General features: G+C 45.7%; 1 protein-coding gene across 3 annotated transcripts in view; it reads right to left on the reverse strand.

Moving 5' to 3' along the window:
* Positions 1-17,773, reverse strand: part of ASAP1 (ArfGAP with SH3 domain, ankyrin repeat and PH domain 1) — a 341,917-nt gene that overhangs the window by 42,671 nt on the left and 281,473 nt on the right. For all 3 annotated transcript variants that reach the window (XM_035011956.1, XM_035011955.1, XM_035011957.1), the window contains 5 exons: positions 13,474-13,561; positions 11,395-11,443; positions 6,006-6,169; positions 4,307-4,440; positions 2,837-2,928 (listed from right to left, as the gene is read on the reverse strand). In XM_035011956.1, coding sequence (XP_034867847.1) covers positions 2,837-2,928; positions 4,307-4,440; positions 6,006-6,169; positions 11,395-11,443; positions 13,474-13,561 — 527 coding nt within the window. The remainder of the gene's footprint in view (positions 1-2,836; positions 2,929-4,306; positions 4,441-6,005; positions 6,170-11,394; positions 11,444-13,473; positions 13,562-17,773) is intronic.

Genomic DNA, 17,773 nt, shown 5'->3' on the forward strand with positions numbered 1-17,773 from the left:
TACTTTCCAGCACCTTCACTGCTACCATCTTAGTCCATACCATCTCTGTTTCTCAGTGGACCCGGTGTAAGTTTCTCCTCGGTCTCTGTTTCCACCCACTCCTCCCATCTGTCCTTCACCTACGAGCCACAGCTGGCTTCCTTAACCTCAGCCCTTGTGACACTGTGGCTGGATGATTCTTTGTCACGGTCACCGTCCTACACATTGCAGGGTGGTTAGCAGCATTCTGGTCACTCCCTCTGTTTAAAGCCTTCTACTCACACAGAGAATAAAATCCCCAAACATTCCATGACCTCTAAGGCTCTTGCTGAACTGGTCCCTGGTCCCATCTCCATTTTGGCCGGCCTCTGCTACCACTGTCCGAGCTCAGTCCTCTGCAGCTATACCTGCCTTCTTGTTACTGTGTGCACGTGCCCAGCCTGCCCCTGCCTCTGGCCATCTACAACCACCATTCCCCCTGCCAGGCCCCCTCCCCACACCCTCTACCCCACGCGTTTCCTTCGTATCCTTTAGAGCTTCATCATATATCAAATCCTCAGAGATACTCCCTGACCAACCCGAGGACAATGCCTTCTACACTTCACCCCCTTATCCTGTTAGATTTTCTTCAGAGAACCCACTACCATTCTCCGTGTCTTCCTCTGCACAGTCAGAACGTAGGACAGGAGCTACACTGTTCCCTACTGCGTCATCAGCACTTAATGAGTGCCAGGAACATAGAAGCTGCTTAATAAAGAGTGGGTGAGTGAACTGCGTGTCACAGGGAACCTGCTTTGTCCCTCAAGGCTCCTGGCCAAATAAGAGGATGGTGATGAAGACTGAGGTCGTGGTGGTGGGGACAGTAATGGTGAATCCTTACGTGGTGCTCACTGTAGGTTGGGTGCCGCTCGAAGCTCCTTTTACTTAACCCCTTCTGTCCTCACCATACCCTAGGAGGTTGGCACAGACAGGTGGGGTCACTTGCCCCAGATCACAGTTCAGAATTGGCAGAGCCAGGATCTAAGCTCCAGTAGTCTGGAACCTTAATCACTCCATTAGAGATTCTGGAGAATCACAAGCATTTTGAAGGGAAGGTCTGACAGAGGCCAGACGACCATCCGAGGTCAGAGAGCAGATGGGCAAGAGTGGGCCGCCTCCCATGTGAGCAACTGGAAATACAAATCCATACTGTTATGAAGTTTATCCTAAAGTGATGCCTCCGAGGTGTGGGCCACATAAATATTTAAAACTGCTGGTGGGGGCAAGACTGCACTGCGTATCTGAGCGCTTACTGCTACCTAGTCTGTGGCATAACTTCAGATCGTGTTTGTGTGTGGCTGTTTTGTGATCAAATTCACTCCTAAAAAGCCTTACTTCTCAGTGTAATTTGTGCCCATGAGTGTGAAAAGAATCCAAGCTGTTTCTGTGCTCAAACGGAGCTTGAACACCGTTGTTAAGCCCGATGCCCCAAGATTAGGTTAGGATATTAAATATGCGCCAACCTCCCTGACTTTTCTTCGGTGACCCTTTCACAGCTATGAATAAGGAACGGACTGTCTAACCTCTTGGTTAACAGCCACCTTCCTCTCCAAACGGCAGGTATCATGAGGACAGGGTTTACATCTAGTTCATGTTTTGCCCTTTCCCCAGCACCTCATCTACTATGAAGCATGCAGTGAGCAGACAGCACACATGTGCTGAATTCAAGAAAGACCACTGCCAAGAGGCCTGCTGGGAGATGGTATCTCATGATTTCAGAGTAAAAACACCACGTTTGTTGCATGTGCCCTGTAACAGTTTCAGTGCTCAGCAGATTTGGTGCCTGAGGAACCACCAAGAAGGGCTTGGCGGACATTCAGGTGGGCGTCTGTGTCCCAGAGGCTCCCCTGCTCAGTCAAGCTGGAATTAATGGGAGCTGCCATCCTATTCATGCACAGTACTTAAAAATTTTAAGTGTAAATTCAGTGTGAAAAAATTTTTGATAGGTTTAAGGATTCACATGACTCCAAAATAAAAATGATACCGAAAACTGTTTACTGAGGAGGTCTCATGCCCGCAACCACCTCAAAGTAAGCACTTTTCTTAGATTCCTGTGTATCTGCCCGTGTTTCTTCACACAAACACAAATAAATATATACATTTATGTGTTCTTGACCACCCTTCCCCTAACCTGAAGGCAGGAGATTCGGTGCAGTGCTCCATACCTCGCTTTTTTACCTAGTGGTAATTCCTAATGGAGACTGTCCCAAGTCGGATGTAAGCAGCTTCCTTCTTCTTTTTACATCTGTGTAGCATTCTGCTGTGTGGCTGTACCCCATAAACTATTTAATCAGAGGCCTACAGACGCTTGTTTTGTTCCTCATCTTTTCCTTTTACAGATCAGGAGTCAATTTCCGAAAGTGGCTCAGCAAAGTCAGAAAGAACTACATCGAGGACCGTGATAGATATTGCTACTCTGCTCCCCCCCGGCAAGGCACCATTGGCATGCCCCCCAGCAACGCCTGAGACACAGCGTTTCCCCACAGCCTCACTGGTAAGCGTTTGGACTTTTGCGCATCCAATCGGAGCGGGCCATCACTTTTGTCTGTGTCCTGCTTATCACAACATGCCATGATTTAGAGCTAACCACCCTTATGAAGACGTACCCTCCACGGAGCAGCGGCAACTACCTAGGGGACCGGGTCAGTGAACATAATTTGTGCACTCCAGAAATGCATTCCAAAAAACTTTTCTTTGCTCTGGGTTTTCCTCCTACTGGGGTCTCCTCTGGGGGAAAAATACTATAACCGTTAAGACATTGCTTGTGAGGGCAGAAAAACAATTATAGAATGATAAAGAATTCAGTATAAGTACTTACATATCACTTGAAGGGGTGGGTTTTGTCGAGGGGCTGGGTAAATTTGCTTCCATAATATCATTAAAACTATTGTTTCCTACATTCTTGGCCAGCTGTAACATAAACAAAACACAATGCAGCCACTCTTTACTATGAGTTTAAAGGTTTCCTATTATTTGCTTTTGAGATTTCTGAATACGTATCTTCCCCTCATTTGACTCAGGATACAAACCATCCGTCCATCCGGTCAACAAATATTTACTGAGCACCTACTATGTGCCAGGCACGGAACTTTAGGGTGCTGGATATAAACAGAGGAGTAAACCACATTCCTTCCTGTAGGAGCCAACAGACTAGCAGGGCGATTGATAAGAAAACCAATGATTTTTACAAATACAATGTGATAAATGCTAGAATAGAAGAGGATATGCCCTCCCCCAACCAACATATACTCTTGAGATTAGACAGCAGGTTAAGGTTACACACATGAACCCAGGTTAAATGCTTAATGGCAGCACCTGTTTTTCAATCTCTATCATACCTCGTTTTTAGACTGAGCAGATTTACTGGACAGAGAAGGAGGTAGGATTCCTTTATATTTGGGATACATGTAAAAATGCTGCAGGAAGCATTCTGCTTCTGGGTTCAAGACCCTCTCAGGAAAATTTGTCCTGAAGGGCCTCTGGTCATTCAGATAATCTGGGGAGCAATGCAAGGCTTAAGAAGCATTCATGCTATCAGGTCTCTGGGGTAAAATCTTGGGTTTATTACCTGGCAAGTGTTTAGGATTTGGACTGTCCCTATTTCTAGTTGCCAACTGGGTTTCACTAGCTTAAGTCAAGGAGATGGAGTGACACCACTTCCACACTCAAGAAGAATGTGTTAGGTATAAGATCAGAGCCTTTTTTTCTCTAATCCTGGTATGAATCAGGGAGGTAAGCATTAGTATGATACTTCCTGAATTTGCTACCTCCTAGATCAGGGGCTCATACAAACACAGACCATCGTTGCTTAGAAGAAGTTATGGGTTAAGGACTGATGGGCTTTTTGGCCATTCTCGGTTCATGGGGGCTTCTACAAACTTACAAATGGGAAAAACAGAGACAGACTCTTAAGTCACTATTTTTAGTAACACAGACCATTAAGTAAAGTGATCATGTGAGTTTAAAACCTAATTCCCTTTACTGTAGTGAGTGAATCATATAAAAACTAATTCTGAAAGGAAAAGGCAGCTTTGAAAAAGCCCATCCCAGAAGAAAAGAGCCAGTTTAGGTGAACTAATTATAGAAATGTATGATTCACCAGTTCTTTTGAAAGGAAATAGAGACAGTCAACTTTACATACCACAAAATTTACATTTTAAATATCCATGCAAATTCATGAAATTCAAGAACTGCAATTCTTTGTACTCAGCAGAAACAGGACACTCCAAAGCCACGTATTACATATATTTATGACAATATACATTTCTAAGTACAGGTCACTACTCACCAAGAGTTCAGAAGTTCCTAATTTGTCTAGTTCCAAAGACTGAATGCGAGAAATGTGAACCCCCATTTCCCTATGGATGCCGGAACATTCTATACAGGTCAAAATACCCAAGTTGGTTGAAAGCCAGGTGGGTTCTGTGTGGAAAAAACATTTTGAAGACAGTGAAACAAACACGACCTAATTTTCGTGTGCCAACTACAAAGGAAGCTAAAACAAGAGTAGTAAAACTTGTTAAGAATTAAAAGGGAAAGATTTAAATGGAAGACATGGAAGCTTGTGGTTTAGCCTAAGGGCTCATACGAAGCTTACCAGCTTCTGAGAGGGTGATATGGGTGCTAAAAGAAATTTAAAAGTTTTCTTTCAATATTGAATTGAAAACAAAATTAAGTGCTTTATTCTTGTGAAAATGTGAGAATGACTTTCCCTGGGAGGCCCCATGAAACGTCCTTGGGAGAGATGTCATCCTTGGCAGTGACTGATGTGTGGCTCAGGGGACTCGGTTCATAAGCTGTCATTAACCTCCCAGTTACAACTTGCACTGACCCACCATCCTGGTCACGGCTTTTCCACAAGCACCTCCTGGTAATAAGACAGCTGTAAATACTGAATGTCAAAGGCTTCTTTCACAGACCTAAGCTATTTCTACAACCCCCCAAGGGCTCCACAACAGAGGGAATGAGTATTCCCATGTTACCAAAACCTTCAGGGTTCACTCCCTGTGGCAAGCTTCTTTTGGAGTGGTCGGTACCTGAGGACTTCCGACCCCTCTGCCACATCCTCACTATGTGAGTGTGTGAGTCACTCATCCCACAGGGACACGAACACAGCAGAAACTGGGAGACGTGTCTCTGAGGTGCTCAAGGCATGGTGTATGGAGAAGTCCATTTTCACAAGGAAAACAATTAGAAGGTGTATCATGATGCTTAACAATCACAGGTTTGCATCGGTGTTCTGATCCCTACTAGATGGGTGACCTTGGGAGGTCACTTAACTTCTCAGAGTCCCCTAGTTTTCTCATCTGTAAAATGGCGAGGCTATTAGTATCTTGCTCACAGAGCATCTGTGAGGATTCAATAAGAGAACAGAAACTAAAACAACTACCAGAATCCTTATTAAAATGTAAGCACTGAATGCACATTACCTACTGTCAATACCTACTTAATACAGATGCTACTTGAAATCAGAGGTTTGGGGGAAGGTGACCATGTGACGTAGACACTGGGGCTAGTTCACCGAGCAGAAAGGAAGGAAAGTAATGTATAACACGTTGGGACGATTTCAGATATAGCATTTCATTAAGTCCTCATAACAACAGAGGTTTATTATCCCTGAAGATGAGACTAGTGTCGGCACTTGGCATGAGGTCATCCAGGCTGTGAGTGCCAGGCTGGTGGTTCAAAACCAGCATGAGGGGCTCTGCATCCAGGGCTCTCTCTGTATGTCCACAGTGCTCATTTAACTGGTAGCATTTGGGCAGGTGGCCATTTGGGGCATTTGAGGAGAGCAGGTGGGAGTTTTCCAGGCTGAACAAACAGCATGTGTTAAAGCAGCCCAGAAGTGGGACCGTTCAAGATGGAAGTTTGTGGTGGGTGTGTGTCTGTGTCCCTAAGGAGGTAAGGATTTAAATAACTAGCTCATGTTTATTCTATGGGAGGAGAAAGGCTGTTTAAGAAGCCAGATCAAGTTTGGGGGCAAATACCTGACGAGCCACAATCGCAGCAGACGTCATTCCCAGGGAGCCGCTGGACGTCCTCAATGATGGCTTTTGTCAGGTCTTCCAGACTGTTCTCCCCTGTGCTCTGCTCTCCACGGAAGGCCATAGTGAGGGCCTCTTCTTTGCTATTTGTCAATACTGATATCCATCTGTTGTCGAAAACAAGAGGAAGGAGACGTAAGAGCAAGGCCACTGATTTCTCCTGCCACTGCAAAAAATCTGTTTTCGTCAAGAACTTCCAAAAGAGACACGCCCCCCACCCCAACAATAAAGTGAGGAAAAAAAATGAAAGAAATTAAATTCAAAGGAAAGAGAAAGTTAAAAGAATGTCAAGCAACATGTTGGAGAAAACGAGAGAGGGGAGAGGAACAGACGAGAGGTAAAGTCCACACCACTGAGGGCCTGCAGGTGTGACAAGGTGCGTTCCTGTCCATTTGGACAGAAGAAAGCAAATGTCAGAAAGGAGAGGACTCGGCGCAGGACCAACCCAATGCAAGGATGAGAAAGAACTGGTGACAAATGGACAGAAGGCAAGAAATAGTTTAGCACAAGGCATCTGTTCTCTGGAAGTCCACTGTGGTATGGGGTGGGGGTGGGGGCTTGGAAGCGAAAACGGAGGGCTGTTTCACGAGCAGCTGTGAGAATTGATGCTTGTGGCAGGGGTATAGTTAACAGAAACATGCTGTTAATGATATGAAATAAAAAGTACAGACTACGAAATCTCGTATGCAGCATGATCACAGTATGAACCGAACAACACAACCGTCTGCTACTCGTCTGGGCATAAAACCACCTGAATCCACAACAAGGGCTCATTATTTTTTTTGTTTGTTTGTTTTTTTTAATATTTTATTTATTTATTCATGAGAGTCAGAGAGAGAGATGCAGAGGCAGAGGGAGAAGCAGGCTCCCCGCCTAGCAGGGAGCCCGATGCGGGACTCGATCCCAGGATCCTGGGATCATGACCTGAGCCAAAGGCAGACGCTTAACCATCTGAGCCACCCAGGCGCCCAACAAGGGCTCATTATTAAAGCACGAAATAACCACAGAGTGGAACAGTTAATCAGGTATTAAATTTAAATTTTCAACTCATTTTTCTAGATTGAGCTTTTAGAATTGAAGTACAGCTGACAAAGTTTTCAACTAAGTTTTGGATGACACTAGGGAAATGCTCACAATATGTTTTGTGAAATAAACAAGAAAAAACTGTTTATGTGCTATAATCCCAAATTTAAAGATATATAGGGTTTTAGGTACTTCTGTTTGGGGAAAAAAAGGCTAGGAGGAAATTCATCAAAACGTTAACACTAGCTTTTTCTGAGTAATTTTCTGTAGGAATAATGGATAGATGGATTGCTTGATTCTGCCTTTCTATAATTTCCCAAACCTATAATGGGCTTGTATTACTTTCATGAAGGAGAAAAAAACCTAAGTTAATTAAAAAAAAAAAAGATTTTATTTATTTATTTGACAGAGAGAGAGGGAGCACAAGTAGGGAAGGGCGGCAGGCAGAGGGAGAAGCAGGCTCCCCACGGAGCAGAGCCCGATGGGGGCTCCATCCCAGGACCCTGGGATCATGACCTGAGCTGAAGGCAAACGCCTCACTGACTGACCCAGGCGCCCCAGTTAATTTTTTTAAAGAAGAAAATGAAAAACATTTCCAAACCATAGTTTGTTCTCATCCACTATTCAGACAGCTAATAACTGCCCCCAAGAGAGAGCACAGAGGTTCAGAACGGAGTCTCGGTTTTTTGGGTGTATTGCAGGATGACATACGACACACAGGGCTAGGGCTAAGGTTTAGAGTAAGTCAGGGTCACAGCAATGAGAATTACAAACCAAACCAAATCCAAATTACATGGCGCATGTGAACTGCAAGGCACACCTGTGACTGTAGGGGGCGCAAAGCTTCCGTGTGTTGTAACAAATACATTTGCACAGCTCAGCGGTTCCCGTGCTCCCCAAAACTCAAAACCTAGGAATGCGGCAGGTGTGTGTGTGTATGTGTGTGATTCAATACCTTCTAAATTAAAGAATATTTTTTCTATCATTTAGTCTCATGTTAAAAACCAGAAATGGTTTCTTAAAAACAATTCAAAACACTGGGCTCAACAGTGTATTTAATCAGTGGCATTGTGTTACTGGAGTTTTCACTTTGTCTGCAGAGTCTCTGCTTTGTTTTCCTTAAGCGTTACGATATTCTGGCAATCCAACATAGCACGATCTACTGCATGCCAAGGACTTATAATTTTTTTTTTTTTTAGAGCGAGTGCATGAGCGGTGTGGGGTGGGGCAGAGGGAGAGGGAGAGAGAATCCCAAGCTGGCTCCACGCCCAGCACGGAACCCAACAGGGGGCTCAATCTCACAACCCTGAGACCACGACCTGAGCTGAAATCAAGAGTTGGATGCTTAATCGACTGCGCCGCCCAGGTGCCCCCCTTATAATTTTGGGGATGTAATCCTCCAGCAAGCCTCTGAGTTGGGGCTGACAGTCCTTACAGATGAGGCAGCACAAGCCTAGAGAGGTTTATGACTCCAGTAGGATGGGTGTCACACTGGACGGAAACATGCTGCTGACACCCCCTCCCCCGGTCCCTTTCTGGGGTCCCTTCATTATGCCACATCCACCTCCTCACTCAAGAGATCAGGACAAATAAATAAATAAAGGAGTTGGTACTGATAATTAGAAAATACATATTTTAAGGACAATTAACTTTCTGGAGGGATAATTCAGATTTGGTGCAATGGACTGGCTACATTTCAAAGGGTCAAGAATCAAAGCACCTACTTCTGACAACCAAAAAATAAACTTTTAAGTTATTTTTTTTAATTATTTTTTAAAGAATCTGCTACAATTTTTTTAAAAGATTTTATTTATTTATTTGAGAGAGAGAGAATGAGAGAGAGCATGAGACGGAAGAGGGTCAGAGGGAGAAGCAGACCCCCCGCCAAGCAGGGAGCCCGATGCGGGACTCGATCCCGGGACTCCAGGATCATGACCTGAGCCGAAGGCAGTCGCTTAACCAACGGGGCCACCCAGGTGCCCCGAAACTTTTAAGTTATTTTAAAGTAACAGGCATACCAAGCAGTATAAGAAAGAAAATAACGCATCGTTGTATTTTAAGACTCTAAAGTTGCTTTGAGTTTACAGGATTAACAACCTTGGCACTGTACTAGGAACTTTATACATTTTATCTTCAGTCCCAAAGCCCTGCAGGCAAGGTCTGTAACCTCCTTCTTACTGACAAAACACACAGCTACCCTTTGTTAGAATGTCTTCTACATTTAATTCCACTGGACACCTTCACATGAGAAAGAAACTTAGCGATGCTGTAAAACTGTCTCTATGTAGCTTGGAAGTAAATGAGGAACTGAAGCCTCCCCTGGGGCGGGGGTGGTGTGTGTGGGTGTGTGCGCACACCCGTGCTTCCTCTGCAGAATGCATTCCTTCCAACATCACTCAAAACGAAGCCCCCCGTTGCCACCACCAGCCCCACAGAAAGCCAAGTGCAGATGTGTCGCAGCTGCTGGATGGGCCAAGCAAGGCTTCTACTAAAGGATGTTAAGTCCCACGGGCAAGAAACCTATATACCTCTTTGACCAAACTGGGACTGAGTTCTCTGTAAGTCAGAGTAAATACAATACTAACGGCTTGGGTTTGAGATGCGAACAAAGAAGAAGCGGATGCATTCCCTGCCTCAGCACAGATCTCATACCTGTTCTCCCACGTAGGGGCTTAGGGGAGAGGAAAGAAAAAGAGGAGGAAAGAGTGAAATATGAGAAGGGAAAGCAATATTCCAAGGTGATTCTGGAATTCTGTCCAGGAAATTTTTTTTTTAAATAAAATATTTATTTATTTGACAGAGAGAGAGACAGAGAGAGACAGAGAGCACAAGCAAGGGGAGGGACAGAGTGAGAAGCAGACTCCCCACCGAGCAGGGAGCCCGATGCGGGGTTCGATCACAGGACCCCAGGATCATGACCTGAGCCGAGGACAGACGCTTAACTGACTGAGCCACCCAGGCGCCCTGAGTCCAGGAAATTTTTACGGGACACATGTCTGGAGCGCCCACACACATGACTACCTGCTGCACCCTCTCCAGCAGGACCCAGTAAGCCCCATCACCACCAGGCATGCTCATCTGCTTGATGATAACGCATCGTTGTATTTTAAGACTCTAAAGTTGCTTTGAGTTTACAGGATTAACAACCTTGGCACTGTACTAGGAACTCATCTCTGTCTAACTTAGCCTTGTATTCTCCATGCTTTGCACAGTTCTCAGCCCGGAATCGGCGTTCACTAAACCTTCAGATGAATGAATGGGTCAAAGACTTTTCTCCTCCTTTTCCTTCACCTCTCTTATCTTCTCTCTCAGCACCCCCCCACACTTTTTGCTTTGTGTCTCCCAACTGTGCATCTTTTCGACCCATTCTTTATTCTCTTTTTGATCCTTTAGGGGAAAGAGTGGAATTCTCCAGAGGAGGAGGAGAGAGGGGAAAGAAGAGGGAGAGAGAAAAGGGGTGAGTATAAGGTGAAAGGGGGGTGAACAGAATTCGGTGGCTCTCCAGAAATCAGTAAGGAAGGAAAATAACATTTATTGTGTGTCACTGACGGGACAGGGGTTTGAAAATGCGAATGCTACAAAAAGGTTTAACTACCAGCTTTAACACTAACATCCTCCCTCCCAAGCAGCTGAGGATGTAATGGTCCCACACTGCCTGGCAGGCTACAGGAAGGAAGAAGCAATGAAGACGGCCCAGGACCAGGAATAACATGAAGAAAGGGGGTGGGGAGCCATCTAAGGTCATATACCTGGTCAGGTGAGGTAGGCGCGTCCCACCCAGGAGTGTGGGACACCAAAGCCAGTTCTCCCCGCTACTCTGAGCTCCTGAGCCACGCTCACCCACAGGAGGCACCTGCCCATACTGTTCTTCAGGGCCAGGCTCTCCTCTCCCCTTGCAGTTAACAGCCAAGCATCCAGGCAGACAGGCTCGACACCGGGTAAGCCCCTCCTCAGTGCAGGGGATGCGATTAAAGGTGAGTAAGGCACAGTCCTTGCCCTCAAGAGCTCTCAGTCTTTAGAGGGCTCAGACCGAACTAGAGGATCATTGAGGAGTGTGAGGAGGCCCGGGGGTGACAGAAAGGAGCAGAGCCCCTGGATGGTGAGGCTTGAGCTGAATCTTGAAGGAGGTATCAGGGTTTACCGAGCAACCGGACAGAGAGGGGAGCAACATGTGAGGTCCAGAGGTGAGGCAGAAGCACGTGGAACCTGCAGGAGAGGTTCTCAGTAACAAAAAGGAAATTTTAAGGTCTGTTGTACAGGAGAGAATGCCTTTTTAGTTCCAGACATTGTGCCATCAAAAACAACTTACGCTACATAATCCTGCTCATCTTCTGCCTGAAAGTGATACGTCCTGTTATCTGAAATACAAAGAAGAAAACAAGGGAAACTTTAGAAAGCAGAATACCTTCAGCTATAAAGTAAATTATGAAAGTTTCTGGGAAAAAAAAAAACAACACAGCAAAAGTTTAGATTTTTAATATTATCTTATTTTTACACCATTTTGATTTAGCAGTTATACAATTCACTTTGTCAACATTATTTTTCTAAAGTGCAAGAGAAATACAATAACATACAGGCAAATACCAAACATCTGGCACTTCTTTTGAAAAAAAGATGGAAAGGGGGATAGAGCCTATGGGATCAAAGTGGATGTCTCCACCAACTGGAGACTACCAGCTGGCAGTTCGGTATGTTATTTTTTCATTTTCAATGTGCCTTTTATTGTGTTACCTTTAAAAAAAATCACTTTTCTGAAATGATTTGTAGCTCACAGCGCAGCTCTGCCAAGTAGGCATATGCTGCCCCAGGCTGCTCATTGGTTGAATCAGGCTTCAGGGAGGAAGGGCTTCGAACATGCTCAAGGTTCACCTTCAAGCTGCCCCCAGGTCAGGAGGAACAGCCTAACGTGGAGAGTTTGGGCAGCTGTACATAATAAGGCAGGCTCTTTCTTAAAATTCAGGATTTGCGAGAATGTTTCAACATATTCAGGTCAAACTAACCAGTCAATCACTACATGATTACTCCAGGTCAGGTACTCACACCCCTCATCTCCTTGAGAGAGAAAAAGAATGTTTGTCCAAGAACAGGCCATGCATAGTAGAGCCCAAGAGCCTTGGCTGAATCCAGTCCTTGGTTTACTGCTGTGTGACCTTGGGTAAGTCACTGAAATGTCTCTGAGCCTCAGTTTTCTCTTCCATAAAATAGGAAACTGATAGGGCTTTTGTGAGGAGTGGCCATAATGTATATAAAGCACCTAGTACATATTAGTTGCTCAATTTAGAGTGATGACAGTTATTAATAACCTACGGGCTCTCACTTCTTGGAGTTTTAGCTTTTCGGAGTCACAACTCCCAACTTTTTGTACTTCTTTCTCATCAATAACCTAGGAAATTTCTTGGTCATAAAAATCATGGGGACTCTGAACTTTAACAGATGCTGTGTAATCCAGGTTGGACTCCACCTAAAGGGTCTCATGACAGATTCAGTCCTTTGGGTTGAAACTGTTTTGGGGCTTCCATTCACACAACTACATCAGACGGACTGCAAGGGGCAGGAGAGTACTTCTATGATCTGCACAGAGATCATGCACTTAAGCTGTTGGACAGCCCCATGGGGCTCTAGAGAGAAGGACGAATACTGAAGGTTAACGTGTAGGATTTCAGAATATAGGTGAGTCATTTTATTGGCATTACCATCCTCATCCTTTATAAAGAGGTGTCCCTTCAGCTACCGGGGTCCGTAAGTGCCCCCTTGGGACCAGTGTAAGCACAGAAGTCAGTCTAGAGAACAGTCTTTCCCCACTCTCCGAAGACCATGAGGATACAGGCCATAGGTTGGGGGATGGGAGGGTCATTATGTGTCCTCATCACAAGAGAAAAGCACACGAGGACCCATGGATAAGAGAGTGATGGGATGCAGTTCTTCCCTTCATGAAGCAAGATGATTTTTAAGGCCCTGTTTTGCAAGGACGAAACTCAGGGCATGGTTATAACTCCTGTATGCTTACATGGCCCAGCTGCATTCTCAAGTCCATGCCAGAGATTCTTAACCACAGGTACACATCAGAATCACCTGGGGCTTCTTAAAAAATACTTATCTGGGCTTCACAGCAAAGACTGTGATTCAGCAGATCTAAGAGAGAAATAGGGATGTATGTACAAAAATCTCTCCAAGGGGATAAAGCTGTGGGCTCATGGTCAAGAATTGGTCTAGTTTAATGTATGCATCTCAATTCGATTCTACTGCGGGTGGGATCTGACCCTGTCCTGCCTTCCCCCTGTGGGTGGGGCTCACTGTAAATGAAGAGGTCTGCTGCTTCCACGCCCAGAGATGGAGATGCACAGGGTCAGAAGCCACAGCAACTGACTGGGAGAGGAAGAGGACTCACGTGATATCAGGTCAAAAGACTTCTTGTCCTCGGCATTGGGTTTCACCTGGCAGGTGAGAAGGTTCAACTTAGCGGGTTGCCTGTTAGACTAAAAGAGAAAATGAGGGAGTTTATAAGTTGCACTGTCCCCTCACTCACAGGGTCAACGCCCCGTGGGTCTGGCGCGCAGTTTCATGAGGTACCTGTGATGGAGTCTCATCTACCCCAGTAGAATTCTGCAGCTCGTTAAACAAGGACAAAAATCTTACACATGCTTTTTAACTGTACATAAACATCCCGGTGATTAATCAGAATAGAACCAAGATAATCCACCTCACTGGCACTGAAGAGTGGGCACGCTCGATGGAAACACACCTCTCTCAGCTTCCACACACCCAAGCATGAACAGTTGGTGCTCTCCATTCTGCATCTTACGGTGAAATGTAGCTGACTTAAAATGACCCCAGTAATCAATCGACCCAAACGTGATGTCTCAGCGATCCACAGATTTTAGCTGTAATGCAAAATTTAGTTCTTCTCTCAAATGTGCAAAGACAATTGACCTGTGAGACACTGCTTAATGAGACACTGCTTAATGAGCCCCAAAATCTGGAGAGAGGGAAAATATAATAAGGATTTCATATCATTTATCATCAGCAAATCTCTTGGTCACACATAGAATTCATTCAGGCCCTGCAGAATTTAGATAGGCATGCTAATTTAGGCTTTGGCCCACATGGAGTCTTGCCACAGAATCACTCTGGTCAAAACTCTTTCTTGTCTCCTGCCTGTATTTGTCCAAGGTCACATGTTGGCTGGTGGCTGATGCCAGCATGCCTGCTTCGTGCAGGAACTGGCCAAGGCGTGAAATGTCTGTGTGCCCAGGCTGGGCTTCACTTGAACACAAGCCTGCTGAAGGAAGCAACGGAATGCTCCAGTCCTGTATTCTTGCCTCAACCGATAGGTGATTCTGAAAATCCCCACGCCAGGACCATTTACACCCAAGGAACTTATGTTTTAGGGGAAAACAAGAGGGGGAGAGGGTTGGAAAAGGTCACACGTCAATGACCCAATCTCAAACCCCGAACAACAGGGATGGCATGTGACCAAGACAATTTCAATGACACGTTGCTCCTCTTACTCTCCATAACGGACACTAGGCAATTAAATTACCTTCCTGTGCTTGCTAAACCGTTTTTGAGATCCTCCTCCCTCTGTGATTTCAATGAGATTAGACCCAGAAAACAATGCCTCTTGTCCTGAATCTGTTCCAAAGCAAGCTGTCTGGGGGAGGAAGTGAGAGACCCCAAGGGACTTCATGTTTACGGCATGGACGTTTGACTCAGGCATGGACACCTGCCTTGAAGTCTCTTGCAGGACAGTTCTGCCTAAGAGGAACAAGCCCCTGGGAGAGGAGTCCTACACTACAGAACTGGCTGCCAAGCCCAGAAGGGGGAGGCGGAAGTTTGTAGGCCTTGCAAGTTGTTCTCAGAATGGACCTGGAGTTTAGTTTGCTACGGGCCTCAGGCTCCAAAACCCACAGTTGCGGCCACAACTAGGACCCCCCCCCCCCCCCACTGGAAAGGAAACTGTCTTACAACTTATCCTTCTGGATGCTGGTTAAGCTGGCTGCATTACCATACGAAAGACAATCACCTCGGACAGCCTGAACAGGTAGCAATCCCAGATCCCAGTTCACCGTGAGACTCTTCATAGAATACTGTATTCCAGTTTGGCATCCACATTTAAAGAAGAACGGAGAAAAGCTTAGGAGAGATCAGGAGATGATTAAAGGAGTGAAAAATGGGCACTTTGAAGACCGGCTGAAGGCACTATTTAGTTCCGAGGAAAGAAGACTAGGGAGTGATTTAATAACCATCCTTGAGAACATGAAAGGTGGTTATGGGGGAAAGCGGGACAGCTGTTTTCCATCTGCACAGATGAAGAAGAAATGCGCTCAAATCGTAGAAGATCTGAGCCAGACAGAAGGAAGAACTTCCCGCTCTTCAGATGATTACACATAATAAGAGGTTTCAGGTTTCTTACCCTAAGTCCAGGAATCTCTTGGAAAAACTTAAGAATTCTTTTTTAAAATTTATTTATATGACACAGAGAGAGCGCAAGCAGGGGGAGCAGCAGAGGGAGAGGGAGAGGGAGAAGCAGGCTCTCCGCTGAGCTGGGAGCCAGATGCGGGGGCTCGATCCCAGGACCCTGGGATCATGACCTGAGCCGAAGGCAGATGCTTAACCGACTGAGCCACCCAGGCACCCCAAAACTTAAGAATTTTTTAGACACTGTTCACGTTTGAATGTAGCAGAAGATTAACTAGATGATTTTTTCTCTCCCCAAATCCACGTTACTCCAGCGTTTCTGAATAACCTCACCAACAGATACAATCAAGGAACAGATACAACATTTTCAGAAAGAAAAAAAATACTTAGTATTAACTGTATTCAGAAAAGTTAAACAGCACCATTCACCTCTCATTTCTAAGCATGGACTACCTCAGAGTATACATTACCAGAAAGCTTCTGATGATAAGGGTCCTAAACAGTTGGCCCACAACTCCAATCATGATGACATAGGATACTTATTCCCTTGGTATTTTGTCAAGCCTACTGGTCTGACATTTGCCACATCAACACGCACTGCATTTGATACAGGTGCATCTTGCCTACATACAGTGTTCTTCCCCCAAATGCCAGTGAGACACCTGGCAAATGACCTATCACGCCAAGTGTGAATCTGAGGAGCAAAGAACTCAATTTCTGACTGCTGAAGCAGCCAACGTGGCCAGTACCGAGCCCACAAATGCCAGAACATAGAGCGGTATGCTCAACCAAAGTCCTCAGACCAAGGCCCCAGAAGGCTCAGGAATCACTGGAGTAATACTAGAAACCCAGATTTGTATAACTTACCAAAATTTCAAAGCACTTTCTCAATATTTCATACTAATTTATAGGTATATTGATTAAAAAAGGTATAAGCTTCCTGGCATTTTGGCAGACTAAAATCAAAGTAAGACTGAGTGTCTTGCCCTGGGTTACATCTCTGTGTACAGTTGAGGAAATGCTTTCATATTGTTTAAGTAAAGGAAAGAAAAAAAGCAATGAAAGCATGTATTTACTGAGTCCTTACCGTTGATGATTCCTACCGGGCTCAGGATAAAAACCCCAGTCTGTACGAAGACTCCAAGAACTGCTTCCAGGCTCCTCCGGACCAGCTCCTGCCACTGGACCTGCAGCTCCCCCTGCTGGGCGGTGACGAGCCCAGGCCTCCCTCCCTCCCGCGGTTCACACCCCTGCCGCCCTTCCTACAGCTGCAGGCTCTCTCCCTCCCTCTCTTCAGGTCTCTCAAAATCAGCACCTCCTCAGAGATGGCCTGACCAGCGACTTTCCATCCCTTTTACACCGGCTCTGTTGGTCTTCCTGGATCTTATTACTCTTATTTCCTTCACCTCTTTCTTCCCGCTACACTTTTCTGTTCTTCCCGAACACTTTTCTGTTCACTAAAATGGGCCTGGCATCATACAGCAGGCGCTCAATAAATGTTTTATGAAATGAATGAAAGCATTCCAGTTGCCTTACATACACCATCTGATGTACTAGCAACTGTGAGGGAAGTCATTTTAGTTTCTTATCCTAAGTGAGATGAAGAGGCAGAGGCGCAGAGAGGCTAACTAATGTCCCTAAAATCTCCCAGTAAGGAGATGGCAGAGCCTGGAGCAGAACCCAGGTCTGAGCGGACCAGAGTCCCACTCCTCCTCCTGCTTCTACCATGCGGCACGGTCTCAGGAAGCAGCCAGAAGCCCTAGCACACGGAAGAACATCTCCTTCTGAGAGGAGTAAGGGTTAGAAACAGAGAGCCAGGATGTCCAAGATTCACTTCTACTTTCATGTCTTCTCAGGGCATTTGATTTTCTCCCAGTTACTTTTGTAACTGACGAGAAATTTTAGAAGCCTATTTGAAATACCTGTTTACTTATTTATTTAGCTAAATAGTAAAGCCTCTGCAACATTCCAAGCACATACGGAAAGCACTCTGTGCCATCAAGCAGCTACGGGAAGTAGACGGAGGCCCGGACCTAGAATGTGTGCTGCCTGACCGGGGCGTGGCCCACAGAGGAGGGGGAGTATGAACAGGCAGGGGGCTGGGGACAGTGAGGAGGAGCAGGTGAATGCACCTGGGGGTAAGAGGAGACCAGCGCGGCAGTGATGCCCAGGGGGAGGAGGGGAGTGGGGAGAACCGCCTGTCCGGCTAAGGGGCTCACATTCCCACCCCAGTGGCTCTGGCAATCTAGTGAAGGGTCCGTCTGAGGAGT

This window comes from Mirounga leonina, unplaced genomic scaffold (genome assembly GCF_011800145.1).
Source record: "Mirounga leonina isolate KUSES-001 unplaced genomic scaffold, KU_Mleo_1.0 Mir_165, whole genome shotgun sequence".
In the NCBI taxonomy this organism is placed as follows: Eukaryota; Metazoa; Chordata; class Mammalia; order Carnivora; family Phocidae; genus Mirounga; species Mirounga leonina.